Source organism: Oreochromis niloticus, linkage group LG17 (assembly GCF_001858045.2).
Source record: "Oreochromis niloticus isolate F11D_XX linkage group LG17, O_niloticus_UMD_NMBU, whole genome shotgun sequence".
Taxonomy (NCBI): domain Eukaryota; kingdom Metazoa; phylum Chordata; class Actinopteri; order Cichliformes; family Cichlidae; genus Oreochromis; species Oreochromis niloticus.
The window spans coordinates 34,302,117-34,319,406 of NC_031981.2; the positions used below are offsets into that span (position 1 = coordinate 34,302,117).

Below are 17,290 nucleotides of genomic sequence, written 5' to 3' on the forward strand. Positions count from 1 at the left end.
TGAAGCGGAAAATAAACTTTGTCTAGGTTTTTTGAGTATTAATAGTATTCATACATGCAGCAAATATTTTCACCCATTGCTCTGCTGAGACCTGCCTCTATGACATTCCTTTAACCTCTTTCTAGATAAAGTATGATGACAGGGCAATAAGACTTGGGCCGCAGTCTTCTTTACACAAGGTCCTTCAAATACAGCTGATGCCTTGTGTTATTGTTGTGATTTGATGCTGTCTGCTTTTTATTTTGCACCTTAAACCTGAATCAAATAAAATATTGTTTTAAATTGATCTTACATTTCAAACAACTATTTTCAGAAAATTAAACGTGGCAGATAAGTAGTTTATTTTTTCTACTCAACTTTATTGATGATGTTTTAATTTTCTGCTGTGTTTATATAAGCTGCTCTTTGTCTTTCAGTGTTGGTGGTTATCTTACTTTGGCAGAAGACATTCACAACTGAAATGAATAAGCTCTGACTGCTGACTGGTTATATTCTATAACCAGGCCAGTAGATTATATATAGAATATATACTATAACCTATAATACTAGAAGTGCTGGGTATACAAGTCTGGCCTAAGTCTTCGGTCAGAAAGACTGCAGCAGTCCAGGAGTTGAGTTCACTGTCTTTAATTAAGCTCCACAGAAGAATTGGTTACATCAGAGCTTGCCATGTGTAATCCAAATGTGGTGCAGCCATACATGAACTTATAGTTGTAGAAGATACAGTATATGTGAATATGAGCTTGGATGTAGGTTCATTAACAGACACGTCATCACACCAAACCGTGTTACAACTGTGATGCACTGCTTCTGCTCCTTCCGTCTCTCACTCTCCCTCTGCGTGCTGCGCACATGACCACTGATGTGCTCATTGCCTTTGGGTGCGCTTGATTCTTTCCTCTAGACATCCCGAGGCTGAGTCAGCAGGGAATTTGCTGTATGACTGGTGGTGACTGAGAAAAAGTTCCCTCTTTGTCTCAAAATATGTATTACAGGGGTGGGGAGCTCCAGGCCGCAAGGGCCGGTGTCCTGCAGGTTTTAGATATCACCCTGGGTCAACACACCTGAATCAAATGATTAGTTCATTACCAGGTCTCTGGAGAACTTCAAGACATGTTGAGGAGGTAATTTAGCCATTTAAATCAGCTGTGTTGGATCAAGGACACATCTACAACCTGCAGGACACCGGCCCTTGAGGCATCTGTGAGCAAGTTCTGAATTGTTTAACATAGATGTAGTTTTATCTTATAAGCTACTTAATAGTTTTGACTGTTGACTGGAGGAACAATAGAAGGGTAACAAGGCAGAAACAAGAACGTAATAATGTAGTAATTTAAATGCATGCCAATAGATGTATGTAATTCCAAACATAAAAAGGTTTTTAAAATGATACAAAATAAAGAAGAAAAACTAAAAAGTACAAGAAAAGGGTGTGTTTCCTGAGGAGGAAGAATGGGAAGCAGAGAGAGGTGGTCAAATTGTCCCAGTTGGGCGAGAGATGTCGCTCTGTAGGCATACTTGATGTTACTGTACAAATGGTCCAGTGTCCTGTTTCCCCTGGTAGGACACTACCATGCTGGCAGAATTTGGGGAATACAGATTTCAAACATACCTGATTAAAGTCCTCAGGAACAATATGGACACCCTCCACAGTGGCCTCTAAGACCGGTGAGCGGTCACTGTCTATAATTCTACTGTTATGGCACCAACCCTGAAGCACATAGCTCTATGCCCCTTCCCTTAGAGTCTTTGTTGCCGTCATGGCAGTGTAATGTCCGGCCCGGTACCTCCACTGATGCATCGGGGATGTTTGGACGAAGCCAGGATTCAGCTACAAACAACACTCACAGAAAAAGCAGTTGTAGTAAATCACTGATTGCAGCTCATCTGGTTTGTTTACCAAGGGACCTGGCATTGGTGAGATGGATGGAAGTATGAAATGCATTTATTAAAGTGACTCTGCATCAGTTAGAGATATTTCTTGAAGGATGGTCAGTCATTAGGTCCTGCTGGCCCAACAAGAAGTGAAGTCATTTTGGATAACATCAGCAATGTCATTCTGATAATTCTCAGTCAAAGCTGAACTTAACTATGCATATTTATTTTTGGGTATTGTTTTAAAAAAAAACATGATAGCACTTCATTAATTTGTATTTAGGTCTTTGTTTGTAAGATAAAATCACAAAGTGCTTCACAGAAGCTAGAACATAAAACAACATCAACCAAAGCCAAGTTTAAAAAGATGGGTTTATAACAGTTTTTTAAAATAACTGACAAAGTCTACAGATCTCAAACTCAATGGAAGAGAGTTCCAGAGTCTGGCAGCCACAGAAACAAAGGCTCTGTAGGAGACATGTCACTTGATGATTACCACTTTATTCAGAATTTTCTATTCAGCTTTTACTTATATAGCACCAAATCCCAACAACAGTCACCTCAAGACACTTTATATTGTAAAGGAAAGACATTTATAACACAGACAATCAGACATACAACAATAAGAAGAATAGAAATGCAGCAAAGATTAAAACTAAAAGTGTGTTTGTACTTGGATGTAGTGGGTCTCACTGAACTTCATGCTGGATGCCATCTGAATGTCCTCCTGGGAACCGGAGGAAAAAATGTGTCTTTGTTTAACTTTTGCCTACTTAGGAGGACATGTTTCAGGAGGATAAGCAGTAAAAAGTTTTTAAAATCTTTCTTTTTGGTCACTGACATTTAATGCATGATAGAAACCCCAGAGCTGACACTAGATGTCACCATTGTTGTCCTCCTGTTAGAACATGTGATACTTTGTTCAATACTGATGGAAAGGTCATTAGATCCAGACACACCGCACAGTATCGTGTCTTTGTTAACGTCTCAGCTCCTAAGTGCTCCTTAGCTCCTAGCTGAGAGTTTCCGTTACATTCCTGAACTTGGGACTGAATGGCTTTTGTGTCAGAATCATTTCTCAGTTCATATGTTTCCATTGATTTAAGCCAAATCTGACATTACACTAACATTTATGGAAGGTTTAAAGAAAACGCCTTAATACAGCTGAGGGGTCTAATTGCAGTGATTTTGCTTAAGGATGCACTATATCAGAGTTCCTTTGTAACATTGGCCTGTACAGAGATACGGGGTGGAAATGAGACGAAAGCAGCTGAGTGAAAATGTTCAAATATTTTCACTTGCACTTGGCATGCTCCAGCCCTCCTGCTTCCAGCAGTTCTCTTTTCAGCTGCGCGCGCTGCACTTTCCACACCAGTTTAGAGACACAGAGAGCAGAGTGCCACGCAGAGCATCGCTGTGTGAGCGTGTCCCAGGTAGAATTATTGTTATTCTAAGATGATCCTGCTGCTCGCTCTGCTTTCTGTTTTCTCCAGAGAACTGGGTCTGTGCTGGAAGGAGGATGGAGGCTTCACCTTTGATGGAGACATCCGCCAATTTGCCGTAACCTCCAACATGCTTTACATTGCCACAGAGGAGAGGCTGTACCAGCTGAGCCACAACCTGACTCTGATCAACAGTCTGACCCAGAGAGGAATCTTAAAGACCGGAAACAAGCAGGATGATGTGCAGTTTTATCGGGTTTCTGACACAGCTGAGTGGAACGATACTTTCAGCATCAACGTGTTGTTGCCTTTCACAAAGAATGACTCTCTGATCAGCTGCGGTGGGACTGGCGATGACTGCGGTCACTGCGAGGTTCTGGACCTGAAGAACATCTCCAAGCTTCTGTACAGAGAACAGATCCAGGTGGGGCCTCTGAAGAGCAGCAGCAGGTCAGTCAGCTTTCTGGTGGATGTGAAGAAGAAAACAGAAAATGACACGTATATTCTCACTGCGATACAGAAGAAAGGGACGTTTGAAAAGAGGTGCCCTTCTGATTCCGAAACTATCAACCTTCATAATACAGATAACAAACAGGGTGGAGGTATATTTTCTCTAACTGATGGAGCTTCAGGCACACCTAGGATTAAAAATAAAGGTGATGTGGAGTTTGTTGACGGGTTTCAGATTAAATCAACCATCTATCTGTTCTCCAACGTGCTCTCAGCTCAAACAAACAGAGTCCGTCTCATTTGGGTCGAAGGCGAAAAAAGCAAAACTGACACACTCAAGTCTCTGCGGGGCGCAACTCTCAGTGTCTCTGACAGTGAAAGCAGCAGACTCGTGGCCTCCTCGGTCATCCCGGGAGAGCAGCCGGTGCTTTGGAGCGGCGTGTTCAGTGTGGATGGAGGAGACACCAACACCGAGCTGATGGTGTTTGACATCAGCCCTGATTACAGCAGGAACACCGACAGAGATCCAGACTTCTACACCTCTGTGCCATCAGAAGTGACGGTGAGAGCTTTTTAAACTCTGATTTAATGGTTGTTCATTTAATGGCTCCAGTATCCTCCTCTGGTCATGCAAAGTTAGCTAAATATCCCTTTAAAATAGAATAAAAGAACTAAAATATGCATTTTAACTACAACAAAAAGAAAGTTTTGTTCTTTTGTGCTTCTTAATAGAGTTATTTATGTAATATCATTTCAGCTGCTGGAAAAATCTCATGTTTGAGCATCATAGACTGAAGAAAGATGAGAGAGCAGTTTAAGACTTTTGTACAATTGGTGATAAAATAATCCATATATTTGTTTCTCCACACATACTATAACAAAAAAATTTGTTATCTATGATCCAGCATAACTATTAAGCCAACTACATAGAGCCCACTCACACCTGGACAAGGGAAAATTCACGGTCAAGATCCTGTTTCTTGACTTTTCAAGTGCCTTTAATACCATTCGGCCCTGTCTGCTTCAGGAAAAACTAAACAGGATGCAGGTGGACCCCTGCCTGGTTGCTTAGATCTACCTCACTGACAGACCACAGTACGTCAGGCTGAAGGACATCATGTCTGACACTGTGGTCAGCAGCACAGGAGCACCATGGGGAACTGTGCTTTCCCCGCTTCTCTTCACCCTGTACACCTCTGACTTCTGATACAGCTCTGAATTATGCCATATTCAGAAGTTTGCGGACGACAGGGCCATCATGGGGTGTATCTGGGATGATCAGGAAGAGGACTACAGGAGTCTGGTGAGGAACTTCGTCACATGGAGTCACACAAACCACCTGCAACTCAACACCTCAAAGACCAAGGAACTGGTTGTGGACTTCGGGAGGTCCAGAGCAGGTCCACTGCCGGTTTAGATAGAGGGAGAGGAGGTGGAGGTGGTCAACAAGTACAAGTACCTCGGGCTGTGGGTGGACAACAAACTGGACTGGTCATGCAACACAGAGCATCTGTATAAAAAAGGCCAAAGCCGACTGTACTTTCTCAGGAGGCTGAGGTCTTTTAACATCTGCTAGAAGCTCCTGAGGATGTTTTACCAGACAGTGGTTGCAGGAGTACTGTTCTATGCTGTGGTGTGCTGGGGGAGCAGCACAGCAAAGAAGGACTCATCCAGGCTGGAAAAGCTGATCAGGAAGGCTGGCTCTGTGGTCGGCATGAAGCTGGACACTCTGGTGACAGTGGCAGAGAAAAGGACACTAAAAAAAACTGCTGAACATTATGGACTATTCTGGGCATCTTCTGCACAAGGCCATAAACAACCAGAGGAATCTGTTCAGTGACAGGTTGCTTCTCCCAAAGACAAGAACCAACAGACTTACAAACTCCTTTGTCCCACATGCCATCAAACTGTTTAACTCCTCTCTGGAGGGGAGAGGTAGGGGAAACAGGAGGACAAAGGAGGGGGGAAAAACTAAGCTGTAGTGCCTTTTCACTGTGCAATACTTTTGTTAATAACCAACGGTGCAATAGACTCACAATACTTGAAATGTGCAATTCCCTTGTATTCTTATTCCTATTTATTCTATTTATCCCTTTGTATACTCTGTATTTATATATGTCTCTGTATTTATATATGTGTATATATGGTATATTTCTGCTCACATTCTGTAACTTCTGTTGGTGTTGTGCTATTGGAAACCGAATTTCCCGGAGGAACCCACCCGAGCGATTAATAAAGTTTTATCTAATCTAATCTAATTTAATCTAATCTAACTGTGGGATGTCCTAATGGCCACACTTCATCTCTGAACCTCATATTTCAAACTAAAATGACAAAATCAAGAAATTCAACTGACTTTGATGACAATGCAGCAACAGACATGCTTCAGTGAGGCTTCAGTACTTTCAGTACTACTGATGTTCAGTTCTTCAGGTCAGTTATTTCTGATGTTTTCCTGTTTCTCAGCCAAAGATCCTCAAACCAAAGGCAGTGATTTTCAGGCAGAGCTACATGACCTCAGTGCTGGCAGTGAGGCAGAGAGGCTGGATGGTTTTCTATATTGGGACAGGAGACGGACACCTCATTAAGGTTTGTATAAATTATCATACATCAGTTATTATTAACAGAAAGAAATAAAGCTAATGCTCAGTATTTCAGAGCCCATCTAGTAGCAGTAGGGTGTCTATTGAATAAGCTGTTAACTAAACACATTTATTGCATTAACTGTTTAGGAATTACAGCCATTTTTATACACAGGCTGTCATTTTCAGAGTCAGTTGAGGCCTAATTTCGTTATGTCGCAACAGTTCGCTGGAAGTCAACGTATTAGGCCTAAAGAAGAGTCAGTGCAAGTAAACAAGGCTGAACAAGCAAAAGCAAGCAGACAGAGAGCAGAGCCTGTAGGAGAGGCCAAATCAACATTCCAGGTCAGGAACATCCAACAAGTCTGAACAAGTACAGAAGACAACCATGTGGATGTTTGCAGCAGTGTTTCATTAGTTTACAGCTACAGAGCGTCTTGGAATCCCAAGAACACCCTTGGAGAAGTAGTTCTGTCTTCCTTTATCAAACTGTGAGCTCAAGAGACACCTTCAGGAATGTAACTACGGAAACCATTGTTTACACTCGGGCACAGGAAGACCAGATTAGACCTGGATGAAAACATCTCAAAGAGGCCCGAAAATCAATATTTGGACAGAAACAAAGATTTACTGGATGATGGTTAATGGAGGGGGGAGAAAAGTGTAAAAGCTCTATAGTTTTGTTTTTAGTGTAAATTCTAACACTTAATATTTTTTTATTGATTGCGTTTGCAACACTTGTGAACTTAATTATATGATTATCAGATTTAGTTTCTTTACATTCTTCCTAGAGTCCCATGTTTTTGAAAGCAAGGTTGTAACTAGATTGATCACTCTCACTGCTTCTTATCTGACATAAACAACCAAACAAAAACCAAACAAAAAAACCCCACTGAGTACAGAAACAATAGTACAGTCTCTCCTTCTTGTTGTCAGCTGTCTGTGGACAGGAAGTATCACGCTGCCTGTCCCACGGTGCTCTACAGGACCAGTGATGACCGCAAAGAGTTTCTCAAATTACATCTGGATCCAGTGGATCATAAACATGTGTATGTGCCATTTAGAAACCAGGTACTTATATTATTTACTGATTATCTTAACATCACATGTACCTGTGCTGCATTTAAAAGTGTTTGTTGTTCTAGATGAAGCGAGTTCCTGTGTCAAACTGCAGCATGTACACAAATGTGCAGGAGTGTTGGTCTGCACAGGATCCATACTGTGGTTGGTGTGGCTCTAAAAGCAGGTGAGAGATACAACTTCTGTAGCTGACGTCTTCAAACAATTCTGGACTTGGTGATCATTTCTTCTTCTTCTCCTAGCTGCACATTTGAGGATGACTGCACAGATTCGGACTGGCTGTCCATTCCTGATGAGTCCCAACACAAAATGATTTCCCACAAAATTGAAAAGGACACAAACGGACAGGTACAGCTTACAAACACACTCGGGACTGTAATCATTTCTGGTTTTCATTTATTGTTCACTTGTGATCTTCATTTTCAGATTTTATTAAAAATCCACACACACCTGACTGTGGGCCAGGAAGGGCCGTCTAACTTTGCCTGTCACTTCGCTGCAAGGTCCGGCTCGATTTGTGCTTCGAATAACCCTCCTCCACAGTTCCCACAATGCACCTGCATCCTGTCCGATCGTACACTTCCTGCTGATGGTCAGTGACTTTTCATAAATAATTCCAGGAATAAAATACTTCACAACAAACGTTATTTATTGATTTGGAGTATTTGCCAAAACAAGAAAACTGAATCAGAAATATTAATGACAGAGCTACTCTGCCTGATGAAATATTCTTTACCAGCTGACAAATTCTACCTGTTTATTATTATAGTGGTGGAGCTCATCCAAACATATATATTTGTAATAGTAGAGACTTTGACACTTATAAGGTTTTTTTTTTTTTAAATTTTTTAATTTACAGGTCTGCATGTCACAGTAAAATTCAGACTTGGGACATCACGACTGTCAGAACAACTGAGGTTAAACAACTGCTCTAACATGAGTGGACCACCAAGTTTCATGTTGTAAGTCCATAAATACCAGAAATTATTCAACGACTCAGACTGTGGACAGAAAGATCAGACAATCAAGTCGCAGTTAGAAATCAAAGAGAATGAAACCTTCTTGATGAAAGCTAGAAAAGTTGAATATTTGAATGAAACTGTACGGACAGGATGGACAAGAGATGAGTGGTCTTGTTGTGGGAAGTCTTTATGCAGGTTTATTTCAGGGGAGCAAAGCCATGAGTTACAAGTGTTTACAAGTAAGCACTTGTAATGTGCTGTGGCCCGGAGCTTACTTGAAAACATATTTCCATTATTACATGTTCTTGGCAGTCAGCACAGTAAACTCATACAGCTTCCTCAGTTCAGCGGAGTTTGGTTCAGTAGAACTTCTTGGCTGAACATCAGCTCTCTTCTTGTTATTCATTCAGGATGACTCAGACTGAATGTTTCTGTTTCTGCATGAAAAGTATGGCAGTCTCTTTTCATTCCTCTCATTTCCCAAACTGCATGTAGTTGATTCCTCTCCTCGACTCCTTTCCTTGGCATCTTGGTCCCTCCTACCAGCTGTGGCAGCAGAGGAAATGAGGAAGAGAGATATTTAACAAAATAAGACATCCTGTCAGTTGAGACATAAATAAATCATAAAGAACTTTAGCGACTGTGGCTGAGGAATAAGAACTGCTTTAGTGCAGAATGGATCGACTGGGCTGACACGCAGTTTTCCTCGAGAAGTGGGTGGAGAGCAGGCAGGTGGGGTGAGTGTGTGTGTTCGGAGGTCCAGGTGGTTATGAGTAGGAAAAAAACCAGCTTTGCCCATTCTCCCCTTCATGTGCTCCTTTTTTCCTGATAGTGCTTTTTTGTGCTCATCTCACTCCTCTGTTTTCTGTTCAGGTGTCGGCAGTGTGTCAAAGCTGGTTGTGGATGGAGCAAAAACAGCTGTTCCTGGGCTAACCAAGGAGAGACTGATGTACTAATGACTGATTTTATGGATTTTCTTACTTCATATCAGTCTGTGTGCTACATTATTTTAAATTCATCACTCAACTTTTTAACATTCAGAAAGAAACATGGGCTTAATGGTAGAAAACGACATTTTTTAGTAAAGGCCAGACATGCTAAGAAAAACACAATTACTGAGCAAAATTCTTACTGATTAACTTATTTTGACTGTGACATTTTCAGGTATTTATTGCTTCATCAATAAAGTGATTTGCATGTTTAGTTTATAAAAAATGACAATACCTTTATTAGCAGTTTCCCTCTTTTTGAACTAAGATAATGTTAGCCACAACAGGTCCTAGATCAGTTCTGATAGATTACAGTGCTATGCACATGCTAAGTGCTGAATCCCTCCCCTCCTGCAGGACAGAGTTTGCCACGAGTTGGAGTCTGGGAAGAGCTTCTCTGTGAGTCTGATCCTCATTGTTCCTCTGACACCTAATCTACATCCAGTATAATGTCAGCAGAAAGAAATTAAATGATCTGATTATTTTTGTGTCTTACTGTCAGATCCCAGAGATCTCCTCCATCACTCCCAGTGTGGTGTCTTTCTATGGGACAAACCATGCAGTATTATTAGGTCGTAACCTTGGTGATGTGACAGGAGTGAGGATCCAGACGCACGCTGACTGTACTCCAAAAGAGTGAGTCACTGTACACATAACTAAGATGATGCTGGGAAATGACGAATTAAAGAGCAGATTTTAATCCAGGGGAACACCACCCATTTCACAAACCTACATATTCTATAATTTAACTTTGACAGGTCAATTCTTAAATGGTTAACAGTGTGTTTTATAAAATACTAACAAATCCAGAATATTTACAATAAGAATAAACAGGGTTTACGGCCTGCGGTGAAACTCTTATTTTGTCAGTCTCCCTTTACACAAAACAAAAATAAAATTTAAATAAAGAAACAAAAGAAGAAATTAGTAAAAATAAAACAACAAGTTTTGTCTGTTTTCAGGTTTTCTGCATATCATGGTGATGTCATTGAGTCTGTGTGTCTTTGCTCAGGTCTCCTGTTTGGGGCAACACTGATATCAGTCTGACGTTCCACATTCCCAGCACACATCTGAAAGGTGTGGCCAACGTATGCGTTCTCCTCCCAGATGGTAGTTGCCATGGTGATGCTAACATCACTTACCGCTCTTCGCCATCCTGTGGCAACATCACTCCAAGCAGCAGCTGGATGAGGTAAGATTAGTTTTGAACAAAACATTAGTGACAGCTGCTGATCGTAGATCCAGAACTTCCAGCAGCTAATGTCACAGAAAGAGTTTAAACTCAAACTTTGCAGTACTGGATGATTAAAAGGAACTAGTGCTGATAATTGTTTTGAGGAGGTCACCTCTGACTAAATTCAGCTTAGTTTTTAGAACCAACCTATCAAATAGAACCAAATTAACAACCATACAATATCTGCAACACATTTAATGTGACATATGGAGAGCACTGTCTCTAAGAAATTATCTTCTGAGAAGTGCAATAAAAAACCTGATAAATCAAAATGATAATCATCTGCAGTTCATTTAACCCTAGAACACTATCGCCGGGTGATTTACACCCGAGCAAATACATTTACATGATTTCTCTCTCCTGCAGCTGTTTGCGTGTCGAGGAGCCTGTGCCTTCACCAGGGAAGTCTCAAATTTCCCAGGAATGAGTGGACCAAAGACCAGCTTTCCAGAGTCATTATTTTGTTTTAGGAGGTTTTTTTTTTTCATTTTGTTAGACATGGCACAGTTGAAAGTAAAAGAAGACCACTCTAATTTGTCATGTGTTGTCATATTTTGATATATTTGATTACTTTTTATTGGTTACATTATATCGGGTGAAAATCACCCAGCATTAGTGACTGTGTTACTATTTATAGCGATAGTGTTCTAGGGTTAAACAGGGAGTCTCCCTGAGGCAATAAAGGCTGATAGTAAAGGTGGTGTTAATGATCCAAATCTAAAACTACTTTAGTCTTATTTATTTATCACAAATATAACATGTTAGTGGGAAAGAATATAGACAGATGGATATTTTTCTGCTCCATCAAGCAATAAGCTTATCGTCACACCTTTATTGAGCTCCTCTGGTTTTCTGCTATAATGCTGTAAATCTTTCTTCCATCCAGAAGTGATGCAGCATCATGCCTCATCATTTATATTCTCAAGTAAACTCTTAAAGAATCCCACTGTGATCCTTTCATGCTTTGGCCTTTATAGCTACAAAGCTAAATTTGTTGTTTTAGTCCATCAGACACTTTGGTTTGCATCAGAACATAACAACTAGGTCATCCTCAGAGGATGACTCATTATACTCTAGTGTATAGAAATCTCTTAAACCTGCGATGGGAGCCACTGCTGTATGGTTTTACCATTACACTGAGGTGTCATAAGAATTCTTTCTCTGTGATCAAGAGGCTTTCATACTCTCTGCTCTGCATAAATGCTGCTCTGTGTTTGGCAGTGGGAAGAGGAAGCTCACACTCATGGGGTCTCACCTGGACCTTGTTGAAGGGGTCGTACACAGCCACGACGAGCAGGACATCAAGCTTCCCATCAACAGCAGCTATCAGGTCTGCAGACACACACAGTGTAAATGGGATTGTTGTTACACATCAAATATATCATTTTACATAATGTGTCTTTCTCTGGTTGATTTACAGAGGTAAAGATGTCATGGTTCAAACTTTCACATTTTAAAATGTTCAAAATGTTGGCTGATTTCAACATGAAAGCAGAACACATTCAGACTAGATGTGTTTTTAAATGCCAGCTCAAACAAACGTTTGTTCATCATTTTAAAAGATAATAGGATGAACACTAGTGAACGATGATTACTAAAGCACTGATGTTAAATGAATGAACAAATAAACAATGAACTAACGTTAAAGCAAGATTCAGTGTTTGAGAAGACAAATGAATGTGCTCCACTACGAGGTTTTCTATTCATTTGTACACACCCTTGTTGCCGGGTTTTAGTCAACTTAAAAAATGAGATCCTGACAAATAATTTCAAAACTGTTCTTATCTTTAACTCTAACCTGTACAATATAATTTCAAAACCAACTAACCAACTATATTTTAAAAAATACAATTTTTTAAAATATATTTAAAAAACATAATGAAACATGCAATTAGTAAGTGTGCACAAAGTTAGTTAGCCCAATACTTTGTGGAAGCGCCTTTTGATTAATCAGAGGATTGGGTCTCTCAGCATGGTATATCTGACTTGCCCATTCTTACTTGCTCTAAATGTGTAAAATTGTGAGAGCATGTGCACAGGCATGCAGGCAACACACACATGTAAAGGAAGCACTTAAAACATGCGGTTATCCTAACTGGGCGTTCATAAAGTCAGCAAAGAGGCACAGAAAAGAAGATCAGACACCAGCGAGGGAGGATAAGAAAGACAGACGCAACAACGTTGTCATCCCCTATGTAGCCGGTGTATCAGAAAAACTCAGGAGAGTTTTCTCCAAGCACGACATCCCAGTGCATTTCAGACCCAGCAACACACTCAGACAAAAACTGGTTCACCCGAAAGACAAAACTCCAAAACACAAACTTAACAACGTGGTGTATGCTGTACAGTGCAGCGAGGAATGCCCAGACCTCTACATTGGAGAGACCAAATAGCCACTTCACAAGCGTAACACATAGAAGAGCCACCTCCACAGGACAAGACTCAGCAGTTCATCTGCATCTAAAGGTCAAAGGTCACTTTTTCGAGGATGCCAATGTTCACATTTTGGACAGAGAGGACAGATGGTTTGAAAGAGGAGTGAAAGAAGCCATCTATGTCCACTGTGAGCGACCATCTTTGAACAGAGGCGGTGGTTTACGACACCAACTGTCTGCCATCTATAATCCAGTCTTGAGTTCCCTCCCCAGACGCCTTAACGCCCACTCACATCCTGGGCCATCTGACCTCAGGAAATTGCATGATAAGGTGGGGCCAGGTTTCACAATGAGCTCACCCGAAACCCTGGCTGATTGGGACCCACACCCATTTTCACACCTTGGCTCAGGTGATTAGAGGATCATCAGGGGGTCCTTTTGTCCCTCTTTGGGGGGACACTCCCACTGGGTTTAAATCTGGGACTCTCCGCCATTTGACCTTAGAACTGAAGAAGCTTCTCGGATGAGAGGTGAAACGTCTTCAAGCAACTTAAAGAAGTCCAGACACTTTTCTTTGCAAATAATCAGGCCCCATCTTATCTCAAAGACCTCATCGTACCATATCACCCCAATAGAGCACTTTGCGCTCAGACTATTGATTCATAGGGTATTTAAAAGTAGAATGCGAGGCAGAGCCTTCAGCTTTCAGGCTCCTTCTCTGTGGAACCAGCTCAAAGTTTGGATTCAGGAGACAGACACCCTCTCTACTTTTAAGATTAGGCTTAAATCTTTCCTTTTTGATGAAGCTTATAGTTAGGGCTGGATGAGGTGACCCTGAATCCTCTAGTTATGCTGTAATAGGCCCAGGCTGCTGGGGGATTCCCATGATTCACTGTGAGTGTTTGCTTTTTCACTCTATATATGTTTATAAACCACTCTGCATTTAATCATTAGTTATTATTAGTCTCATGCCCTCTTCCACAGTGTGTCTGTGTCCTGTCTTCCTTTTCTCACCCCCAACCAGACCAACATGTCAGATGGCTGCCCCTCCCTGAGCTTGGTTCTGCTATTATTTTTTTCCTGTTAAAAGGAAGTTTTGAATGTTCTGATGAATTTAGGTCTGGACTCCTTAAGGTTTGGGACTGATATATTTTCAACAAAAAAAGGAAGAGAAATGAAAACAAACTTGAGTCAGACACTTGTTATAGTGGTATATTGTAGCACAGTTTAAGTGTGTGTGTGTGTGTGTGTGTGTGTGTGCTTTTCAGGTCATGGTAGCTCCTGTACTAAAGAATTAGTGCTCAACTATACTTAAAAAATAGCATCACTTAAGCATCTCATCCAGACATTGACTGTATAACACTCCTTGCAGAGTCTCAGCTATGACGCACCTGCAGCTGAAAACACTTCGATGATTTCTAGCAGCACTGTGTTACTAAAAGCAGCCAATGAAACTTTAGCCTGCTCTTTAAACATCACCTACTATCCAGAGCCTGAGTTTACCAGCTTCACAGCCATAAGGACAGGAAACAATGTCCGCATCACCTTAAAGGTAACATTGTTTCTTTTGCTTTTTTTGTCACATGTACAAACAGGAGTTCCTTAAAGGTCAAACTTTGTTTCTGTTGTTTTAGAAAAAGTCAGACAAACTGGAGATGTCAAAAGACGAGTTATCAGTGTGGGGCGTTCAAGACAAACAGGAATACGGTTGTATCCTGGAGGCCAAAGAAACCAGTAAAGACACTGACTCCTTCAGCTGTGAGATTAAAGGGCTACCCAACACACGATTCCAAAAGTTAAAGGTAAATCTTTCTTTTAAGCTATAGGCAACACTTTCATAGAGATACATTTGTTGTGATAATAGGTCCAACATTATAGCAATTGTGTTACCATACAAAGTGCACAAAATATATTTCTGATATTATTTTAAATGACTGTTTTCAAAAAATAATGCTATAAATACTTTATTGAACTTCAATACACAATCAACATAAAACAAAACAAAAATGATCAAATGAGTCTGTGGTGAGAATAGCAAAAGTTTTGAGTAGAAGCTTTAAACTTGTATCAAGTCCAAAAACATCTATTAAAACAGCATTTTTTAAACAGTTATGTTCAAATTGTGATATTTCCTTCAGAATAGTTCTGTTGCTCTGGTGAGACTTCCCTCTGTGAAATGCTTTTTTGTGTTTTCTAGATAAAGTATGGTGACAAGACAATAAGCCTCAGTGATTCTTCATCACACCGTGCCTCTCCAATACTGCTTTCCCTGCTGATAATTGGACATATTGCCAGTAAGTTGTGTTGACATATTGGCTTTTTCTTTAAACCCTGAACAAATTTCAATAGATTATGTAGTACAATTTCTGGAGACCTTTTCTACTCCAACTTGACAGCGTTCTAGTTTTTCTGCTCAGGTTAAATTGGTTACTGTTTGGCTTTTTGTGTTGGTGGCTATCTGTCTATGGCGGAAGAGACGCCCAGGGAGATGAATGGATTTTGACCAATGATGCCCCTCTCTGTGTTCAAGTGTTTTCTTGTTATGTCTATTTGATTATTAAATCACTTTGATAAATAAATCTTCCTTGTTTAAAAATGTGCCATGGTGTGTTCTCCCTCTGTTTGTGACTTCTTGATGTCTTTTTTAAAAAAAATACACCAAATATAATAATATACACCAGAATCTCATTATAGCTTTGGAGTATGCTTGTGCTCAACATCCCACAAATAATTCAAATTTCAAGAGAATTTTGTGGGAAGACATAATTAAATACCAATCAAATATATATATATATATGTATATATATATATATATATATATATATATATATATATATATATATATATATATATATATATATATATATATATATATATATACATAAAAAACACCCAGCACGCCCCTGCGGGCGGTTTATCCTTCAAGCTCGGGTCCTCTACCAGAGGCCTGGGAGCTTGAGGGTCCTGCGCAGTATCTTAGCTGTTCCCAGGACTGCGCTCTTCTGGACAGAGATCTCCGATGTTGTTCCCGGGATCTGCTGGAGCCACTCGCCTAGCTTGGGAGTCACCGCACCTAGTGCTCCGATTACCACGGGGACCACCGTCACCTTCACCCTCCACATCCTCTCGAGCTCTTCTCTGAGCCCTTGGTATTTCTCCAGCTTCTCGTGTTCCTTCTTCCTGATATTGCTGTCATTGGGAATGCCCTGCCTGCTAGCATCTTGCACCCTGCTGTTATGTGCTGGATTGTCTCTGGGGCATCTTTACACAGCCTGCACCTGGGGTCTTCATTCGGAACCGCTACATCGATCACTACAGCCGTCTTCTTCTGTTTGTCTACCACCACTATGTCCGGTTGGTTAGCCACCACCATTTTGTCCGTCTGCATCTGGAAGTCCCACAGGATCTTAGCTCGGTCATTCTCCACCACCCTTGGGGGCATCTCCCATTTTGACCTCGGGACTTCCAGGTTATACTCGGCACAGATGTTCCTGTACACTATGCCGGCCACTTGGTTATGGCGCTCCATGTATGCCTTGCCTGCTAGCATCTTGCACCCTGCTGTTATGTGCTGGATTGTCTCTGGGGCATCTTTACACAGCCTGCACCTGGGGTCTTGCCTGGTGTGATAGACCCCAGCCTCTATGGATCTTGTACTCAGAGCTTGTTCTTGTGCTGCCATGATTAGTGCCTCTGTGCTGTCTTTCAGTCCAGCTTTGTCCAGCCACTGGTAGGATTTCTGGATATCAGCCACCTCCTCTATCTGCCGGTGGTACATACCGTGCAGGGGCCTGTCCTTCCATGATGGTTCCTCGCCTTCCTCCTCTTTCTTGGGTTTCTGCTGCCTGAGGTATTCACTGAGCACGCTGTCAGTTGGGGCCATCTTCGTGATGTATTCGTGGATGTTTCTTGTCTCATCCTGGACTGTGGTGCTGACACTCACCAGTCCCCGGCCCCCTTCCTTCCGCTTAGCATACAGCCTCAGGGTGCTGGACTTGGGGTGAAACCCTCCATGCATGGTAAGGAGCTTTCTTGTCTTTATGTCAGTGGCTTCTATCTCCTCCTTTGGCCAGCCTATTACCCCAGCAGGGTACCTGATCACGGGCAGGGCGTAGGTGTTGATGGCCCTGATCTTGTTCTTACCGTTCAGCTGACTCCTCAGGACTTGCCTGACCCTCTGCAGGTACTTGGTGGTTGCAGCTTTTCTAGCGGCCTCTTCATGGTTCCCATTCGCCTGCGGGATCCCCAGGTACTTGTAACTGTCCTCTATGTCTGCAATGTTGCCTTCTGGTAGTTCAATC

General features: G+C 41.4%; 1 protein-coding gene across 1 annotated transcript; it reads left to right on the forward strand.

Moving 5' to 3' along the window:
* The first annotated feature begins 1,279 nt into the window (after window positions 1-1,279).
* LOC100701494 (plexin-C1) lies at window positions 1,280-15,589 on the forward strand. Its single transcript, XM_025899878.1, has 17 exons — window positions 1,280-1,295; window positions 3,369-4,329; window positions 6,234-6,356; window positions 7,286-7,420; window positions 7,495-7,595; window positions 7,672-7,777; window positions 7,856-8,021; window positions 8,289-8,391; window positions 9,265-9,340; window positions 9,738-9,779; window positions 9,883-10,016; window positions 10,393-10,572; window positions 11,836-11,944; window positions 14,362-14,541; window positions 14,624-14,791; window positions 15,187-15,283; window positions 15,440-15,589. Exons 2-17 carry the CDS (start codon window positions 3,448-3,450, stop codon window positions 15,490-15,492), a joined length of 2,655 nt encoding a protein of 884 aa, XP_025755663.1. The 5' UTR covers window positions 1,280-1,295; window positions 3,369-3,447; the 3' UTR covers window positions 15,493-15,589.
* The last annotated feature ends 1,701 nt before the right edge of the window (window positions 15,590-17,290 follow it).

Bases quoted from the DNA above. Each gene is read 5' to 3' on its own strand.
- LOC100701494 (XM_025899878.1), top strand. From the start codon at position 3,448: ATGCTTTACATTGCCACAGAGGAGAGGCTGTACCAGCTGAGCCACAAC. The intron at 7,421-7,494 runs GTACTTATATTA...TTGTTGTTCTAG, and splicing joins ATGTGCCATTTAGAAACCAG to ATGAAGCGAGTTCCTGTGTC. The intron at 11,945-14,361 runs GTCTGCAGACAC...CACTCCTTGCAG, and splicing joins CCATCAACAGCAGCTATCAG to AGTCTCAGCTATGACGCACC.